Source organism: Nelumbo lutea, chromosome 1 (genome assembly GCF_056320005.1).
Source record: "Nelumbo lutea isolate HS-2025 chromosome 1, American lotus-T2T, whole genome shotgun sequence".
Lineage (NCBI taxonomy): Eukaryota > Viridiplantae > Streptophyta > Magnoliopsida > Proteales > Nelumbonaceae > Nelumbo > Nelumbo lutea.
Genome location: NC_142684.1, coordinates 84,961,159 through 84,969,441, shown reverse-complemented (window position 1 = coordinate 84,969,441; position 8,283 = coordinate 84,961,159). Strand labels below are relative to the sequence as shown.

At 38.4% G+C, this 8,283-nt stretch overlaps 1 protein-coding gene across 1 annotated transcript; it reads left to right on the top strand.

The window, feature by feature from the left end:
• Positions 1-3,845: 3,845 nt before the first annotated feature.
• Positions 3,846-5,748, top strand: LOC148875828 (stem-specific protein TSJT1-like). The gene is made up of 4 exons (XM_088965419.1): positions 3,846-4,608; positions 4,736-4,976; positions 5,097-5,217; positions 5,420-5,748. The coding sequence occupies exons 1-4, from the start codon at positions 4,397-4,399 to the stop codon at positions 5,608-5,610; spliced, it is 765 nt and encodes a 254-aa protein (XP_088821545.1). The 5' UTR covers positions 3,846-4,396; the 3' UTR covers positions 5,611-5,748.
• Positions 5,749-8,283: the final 2,535 nt, after the last annotated feature.

The window sequence follows — 8,283 nt, the reverse complement described above, 5'->3', positions numbered from 1 at the left end:
AGCCCAGCTTTAGGCTTACCATCTGATGTCCCAAATCCCAATGGTCCAATGGGATTTATGACTGAGTTCATTTTGCTACCACAGTGTCTCAGCACAGGGTTAAAATAGAAAATCAAGGCCTTTGGTTTATGGCTTTGTCTATGGCCCCGCTAAAACGTTATTTTATCTAACGCTGTTCACGGGTCGGTTTATTGAGATTTTTTTAATCGATTTGACCTGATCAGGTTACCTAAAATTGAAATCGAAATTGACCCTGTGTTAAGCAAAATTGACCTGGCCGGTTTGTTTAGGTTGGATCGGTTTGGACCGGTTTTAGTTCTCAGTTCAACCATGCTTGAGAGTCAAATTGTATTAGAGATTGTACTTGAGTTGATGGGCTAATGGGGGCAGACCAAGTTAGAATAGAAGTTATCAAGAAAATAGAAAGTCAAAATGTATTAGAGAAAGAAGACTGAAATTTGTATATTTCAAGAAACCTTCTAATCTAAGTAAAAAATGACACCTAATTATAATTATAATTGGTTGCCTATTTGGTGTAAAAGACCATAGAAATTAGGATCCTTTGATTCTTTTTTTTTTTAACTTTTCTAAAAAAAAAATTATTGTCTAATTGTTTTACAATACTTGCCATTAATGTCATTTCTAACTAGAAGACTAGAAATTAAGTTAGGTTGTAAATAGGATAGAGACAACTTAGTTAAGTAGGAACTAAGTATGTTGTAACTATTAACTAGGAATTAACTACTAACTACTAAGTCGGTTTGGTTCGGGTCGGTTTCAGTTTTCACACATGAAAATCGAAGCCAACCCGAACCATCAGTTTATAATTTTTTACAACCCAAAACCGACCAGTATTGAAGAAAGCCCGGCCAACTTGGATTGGGTCAGTCTGGGTTGGTCGGTTTGGTCGGGCTAGGTCTTCTTATGAACAACCCTAATTTTATCTATTTCAAGATATGGTTGTCAATGGGTCGGGTCTACCCAATAGACCCAAACCGTTTGAACCATATTTATCCGTTCTGATTCTATGATTCATTCCGATGGGTTAGTTCTGATTTTAATTTATGTGTCTCGATTAATATCGGTTTGGGATTGGTTTTGAATGTCCCAAACTGATTATATATAGAGTTATGCGTATGCCTAAAATTGTAATTTTACTTTTTACACTTAACCCTCGACTTTTGTTTTGCTTTTGTCCGTTGAGGTTTTAGCTTCTCTCGTCACTTTCTCTTTCTTTGAGAAAGTTTCTCATCATTATCTTTGTGTCTCACCGATTCTCATTCACCACCGTCTCCTATACACCAAACTCTACGATGGAGAAAGAAAAAGAGAAGACGGAAAAAAAAAAGCTTATCACAGTTTAAATGCCACCAATGTGGACTTGGGTCCAGGAGTAACAGATAAATGGATTGGGCTCTAGATGATCACTGGATATTTCAATTCTTGAATAAGTAGGCAGTCTAATTTTAGGATCACTCGATATATGCAGGTTTGCTTAATTTTTTCTCATTAGTTTCAATTTAATTGCTATTATTTTGATTTTAGTAAGGTTAAACTGAAATTAAATAAGACTATAGGCTGCTGATTTTTAGAAAAATTATATAACAGGTTTTTTTTACAAATATCCTGCTGATATTCTGATAACAAGTTATTGAATACAATGTTATTTTCTTATCAAATTAGCATCAAGTAAGCCCTTTGTTGCTTTGTATTCATTAGTAATATTAATTAATTAATTAATTAATATAGAATATTTTATCAAAAACTACAGGTCTCACCATCTTAAATATGGGTTTTTATTTACAGGGTGTTTGGTTCTGTGGGGGTTTATTCAATAAATGCTGTCACATAGGCGTTACTTTAGCAATTTTCCTCTCTTCCTCTTCTATGAGAATGACAAAAGTGGATTTCGATTTTTGTGCATGCCTACCATTTGGGGAAGTTATTTTTTAAAGCTTCCATAAACAGTCAGGTGTTTTTCAATTGTTGCGTTGATGTAGAGCCTAGTGGCGCCTAATTGTCATAAATGGTTGTAATTATCACATTTCTCAGTTTTGCAAGTAAATAAAGTACAAACATTGAATGAAAAAACGTAAATAGAACCAAACACATACTTAATCGAGCTAGACCTGATTATTCCGATTGGCCCATTGGTTTGGTACCGGTTGTGAAATAATAAAACTGATCAGGTTTGGTTCGATTATGATACTATCGATTTTAGCAATTGGTTCGGAACCGTTCTACCCTATCCCAAACCAAACCCAAACCGTTGACAGCCCTAATTCAAGATAGTGCCACATCAAAAAAGCTTTAGGCCCCATTTAGTTCGCAAGAATAAAGGTCTAGAATTGGGACCAAAATAGGTTATTCCCATTCATGTTAGAATGGCATTCCCCCATTTGTGGGAATGGTAGTGGTGCAAATGGATCCAAGATCCGATCCTATTTGGTCAAATTTGGATAACTCCCATATCCAATCCGATGTATTATATATTTATAAATATAAATATATATAGTACATATATATGTTATTTATTTAATTATAAATATATTGTTTATATTATATTTTTATAAATTTATTATATTATTTATTTTTTTATAAAACATATATATATATATGATGAAAATAATTAAAAAAATACTTATATAATGTTTTTTGTTTTTTATTTAAATTAACATATATATTTTTTTCTTTTAATAATATATTAATTTATATAAAAAACAAGTCGGATCAAATCAGATCCAAAGATCCGATAGGATTCGAATTCAAATAGAATCATCAGATCTGAATACACCTTGATTCAAATCTAAATGGATCCATTTGCATCCCTAGGGAATGGCCATTTCCTCCCCCTCCCTTGGAATGAATTTCCATTCCTGTCTGAATGGACCATTTCAATTCCAATTCAGACTGCGAACAAAACGGACCCTTAGTTTTGTTTCTGTCAACGCTACGATGGCAAAATGTGATTATTCACCACATCAGTTCGAAGTTGTCTTACGGAAAATAGACCAGATGAGGTGGAACCCAGTCATCTGTGGCTGATGATCCTTTGCGCTCGCTCTGGATATCCGTTGCTTACGTTGCGTGTCTTGAGTCAAACCTGCACGTCCTTATATCTCCACGTTTCCCTTTTCTCTTTCAATTTTTTCGCTTCTCGATTCCCATTCATTCCAAAGGTAGAATGGGACCCACCGCACACCACTTTGAACTCTTACTAATCAAATACGGTTGGCGCAATTTGCAGAGACCGGGCGCCTAACACTGATGCAGCATCTCCCGTACGTATACGTTAATATTCACGGGAGATGTTCTCAATGCATATGCATGGTGAGATGTACCTGTGACGCGCCCGGTGTGAAGAGCAGATTTTAATTTGCAATTTCAGGAGGATTTGTCAGGGCCTATACTTTTTCCACCTTACCCTCGTACTTTTCACTTTTCTAGGACAAGTAAATCTCAACCGTTAGGTTAATCGACCGAAAACATACCATCATCGATTCACCATAATTCGTGATCTACATATGGCCCACAAATAATGGTACGGTCTAGATGATGTCTTACGCGGCGTACCGTCTGCTTTTATTTGATTTGACGCGTAGAATTGTAGAAAGCTCTTTCTAGCCACGTGGCGTACATGCAGTTTTCTACTCAGTAATGTCGTGTAAAGTGCGGCCAGAGAGGGGAGAAAGTGTTGTAAATAAAGGGAAGAAGACATCGTAAAGATTCTGGGTTGGTCACGTGGTATTGTCGGACGTCTGACGTGGCAATTTCAGCGAACACCCGCGTCCCATCTATCCATTCCATCCACAGATTAGTCCACATACGGTGAGTCCCTTTGAGTAAAGCGTGGGCTGTGCTGACTCGGTGCATCGTCACAGTGCTTCCCTCGGTTGCCGGTTCTGGATAAGTCTCCCGTCTCCAACACCTAATTCTTATCCACTCTTTTCTAAAATTAGAAAAAACCTGAAAGGGTAAGCAGCCTGTATTATCCTTAATCAATAGCATTGAAAGAAATCTCGTGTAGGGACCACTCGGCAGATTGGGTGGGTACGGAGTGCTGGAGTAATAATTCATACACGAGAGAGCATCAGAGGCTCAGAGCAACGTGTCGTGATAATGATGGATTAGTTCTATCAAAAGAAACGAAAACAGAAAAAATTAGAAGAAAGAATGTCGAGAAATCGTTAATCCTATCTCTCTACTCACAGTGAGACATCAGTTTAATAATTTTGCCACACCATAGCTTTACTCTATCACCCTCCAACTATATATATACTCCAGGACGACTCTTCTTTCCATTCTTCATTGCTTGCTTGCAGGAGAAGTTAAAAGGCAAAGAAATTCAATTCTCTGGATTGTTATATTGTGTTTGCTTAGTGAGAAAGAAGAAGAAATGTTGGCGATATTTCACAAGGCGTTTGCTCATCCTCCACAGGAGCTGAACAGCCCTGCCTCATGCAGGGTGGCTAGAAAGCTTAAGACACCAGAGGAGACTCTCAAGGAGTTCCTCTCCTCTCACCCCCATAATAACTTCTACATGAGCTTTGCTGACGCAGCGGTGTTGGCGTACGCTCGCCCCGGCCGCTCCTACTCCATTTACCAGAGGTACGTACGACGTCTCTGGTCTCTGTTTGGTTTAGTTTGATCTAATGGTGAAGCTACTAATGAATGAGATATCTTGAGGAATTAATGGGTTGGAAAACTAATTAACTAAGGGAGTATTTATTTGCAGGTTGTTCTGTGGATTTGATGACATATACTGCCTGTTTCTGGGGAGCTTGAACAATCTATGCACCCTCATCAGGCAGTATGGCCTGTCCAAGAATACCAACGAGGCGATGTTCGTCATCGAGGCCTACCGCACTCTCCGAGACCGTGGGCCTTATCCGGCCGACCAGGTCGTCAAGGATCTCGAAGGCAGCTTCGCTTTCGTCATCTACGATAGCAAGGCCGGAACCGTCTTTGCTGCACTGGTACGATCTGCCACCATTCTTCTCTCTCTTTCTCTCTCTCTCTCTCTCTCTCTCTCTGACAAAAACACAAGCACATTGATAACGGCTTGATTTGCGGTTGTGGTGAATGGTGATGTGCAGGGGTCGGATGGAGGGGTCAAGCTGTTCTGGGGCATTGCAGCGGATGGGTCGGTAGTAATTTCAGACGATGTGGAGGTCATTAAAGGAAGCTGCGCCAAATCCTTTGCGCCTTTCCCCACAGGTACGTGACGTGAGGGGCATTTTGGTCATAACATTTATAAAGGTCGGGGCTGTAGCTCACAAATTACATCTTTGTTTACATAATAAGATACTACAACTTCAACTTGCTTAATTATTAAATTAATTTTCGATAAAATAAGAAAGTAATGGCAAAATTACTAAAATAGCCCTTAAGTTTTAATGGTGGGTGGGACCGTGTGTAGGATGCATGTTCCACAGCGAGGGAGGGCTGATGAGCTTCGAGCATCCGATGAACGAGATGAAGGCAATGCCAAGGGTGGATAGTGAAGGAGTCATGTGTGGGGCCAACTTCAAGGTTGATGTATGTTCCAAGATCTACAGCATTCCACGTGTCGGAAGCGAAGCCAACTGGATGCTATGGGAATCACATTGACATAGATGGCAGACATTGCTGTATTATTTGTAGTTGTGTGGCATGTTTATGCGTAAAGTGTAATGTGTATGGGGGGTTTGGGTGGATGTGTAATTTCTAGTATAAATATGAAATAACATTTCTTTTCTCTTTGATTAATGGTTGAAACTGGAAATTGTTAAGGAAAGAAGTAGGTTTGCATTGCAAATGACGACGATTACTTTTTTAAATCCTGAATTGTAACAATAAAACAGCAAGTGCTCCCTCTTTTGCATCGGATGCGTCGATGTGACACTGAATTGATTCGCCCATTAATTACCGACCATTCTTACACCGGTGGAATTCATTGAGGGCGCTATATCCTTTTTTTTTTTTTTTTGCGTTTGGTAAGAATATACATGTAAATATGCATGGTTCCTAAAAGGTCTAGATTAGTGATCAGAATCTTAATTTTTTTTTACATTGATCAATTTTGAGTGTAAAGTTTGCATTTATTTCGTGGAATTCAAATTTGCATTCATTTTGATTGCGAACATATTAGAAAAAACAAATTGTTGTCATTTTTAGTATAGAAACGACTCTTTCGCTCAGTTTCGAAAGAGTACAAATACAAATATATAAGAGTGCAAAATCTTATATTTTGTATCTATTTGCAATGTATATATAGCCTTTCATTAAGACTAAATTATAATTTGTTTTTCTTCAGATTTGGCTTTATCTTATTTGTTCATCATTGGTAAAATAATGATCGTAAGAAAAGATGCAAATTTTGTATCAGTTTTTGAGAGTCAAAATTTACTTTTTCAATGAATATAAATGAGAAAAAAATACAAATTTTATATGATAAGAATGCGAATCATAATTATAAACAAACATATTCAAAACTGAACTAAGTTAAAAATTTATATCCAGTTCAGATGCAAGCGGCTTAAAGGAAAAAGTAATAAATTCCAAGTTTTCAACACAGACCAAAATGTACAAAGCAAGCCTGAACTCCTGATGATTTGAAATTTTCAAGTTTTCAAACAAACAAAGAGAAAAATAAAAGAAAAGGAAAAAGAAAGAAAGTTGGCTCATTGAGTCGTTGCAGGGTGTGACTTGTGAGCAATCAGCTAAGTGACGCTGGGCACCCGTAGAAAACGTAGTAATCAACTCCGCATTGGACATTTGGAGATAAGACAAGATAAAGCTTTAGGATTAAGGAAATCGAACTTAACTGAAATACTAAATAGGCAATAATTAAGTGGCCGTTAAGTGCAGTGGCTTTTGGCTTTCTGAGATTGGTCCTACGCAGACAATAGATATTCATGGTCGGGCTCGGGTTTGGGTTTTGCCAACATTTGAACGGGCCCGTCCCGAAGCCTGAAGCCCAACCCAAAAACAGGTCTAGCGGACAGTTTTAAGTATGCTCATTTTTTGGACTGTCCGTTCGGCCTCTTTAGGTAGCTTACTTGAATGCCTCAATAACAGCTGAAACAGCTTAGCTCTGATTGTTCAGCTCAGCCCTGCCAAACGGGCACTATCCATCTTCCAATCCGGATGATGGTGGCTTGATGAATACAGATTAAGGTACGATCACAAAAGTGCGTTTTGGTTTTGCTACAAATTTTTGGATCGTATATCCTAAAAAATTTTAGCTTTCTTGATAAAGCACCTTTTCGATCATTAAGAAGTGCCTAAATCACCATTCCTAAACATAATAGATTTTGGTTTTCGAATCTGGAGTTTTTTATTTTTATTTTTTAATTGTTTCTTTCAAGGTTTTAAAAACCGGATCGGACACGGAACCGTTCTGGGACCAGTTCCTGAGTTGAATAGTCCGGCCATCTAGTTCATAAGGGTTGAACAGTCCGACCATCTGCTTCGAATCGACAGCCTATTTTGACTTAAAAAGAATAAATAAAATAAAGCTGACAAAACCCGTTGTTTGGGTCAATGGGTCAATGGGTCATGGGTTGGTCGCTTGGATCAGCGAGTCACTGACAAGATCAACAATTTTTTAGACAAAAAAGTGGTTTTAAGGTGAAATAGAACCGGTTACCTAACCAGTTCCTGGGTCAACTGATCTGACCAACTAATCCAGTTTTCAAAACCATGGTTTCTTTGGTCTATACGCTTTTTTTTTAACGTCTAATTTGCTTCTAATACAATTTCATTTACACTGCTTTAAAAACGTATGAAATCAAATGGGCTGAAGAGAAACTCTATTTTACTTTTGTTCTAAATTCTATTTTGTTTTGTTTATTTACATTTTACACGGTGAATGAAGTAGAATAAAAACTGATGAAGGGTGATTTAGCCCTCTAATGACATTATGACACATGGCATGATAGGATTGCCGCATGATACCTCAGCGTCAAACGAACAGTCGCGAGTCCCACTAAATCAAGGAGGCACATCCCTGACCAATCTGAGCATCTCGTATACAGCTCGGGCACCTTGAGAGAGCGGTTAGCAACACTTCGTCCAAGGTCGACTTGTGGTACCTCGTTAGTATTGGTTTGAGGGAGGGACCTCGACAGGAGGAGCGACCTCCCCCGATACACGTACCGGACTAACTGAGATCCAAGTGGTGACCTACGAGACGTGCTCACCGACCTCCTCTACGTGAATCTTATCACTCATGGGTCCTTTGAAAATCAGCTTCCACACCAATCATTCCAGAGGCAACTGGATAAGGCACGAAAGCCTAGT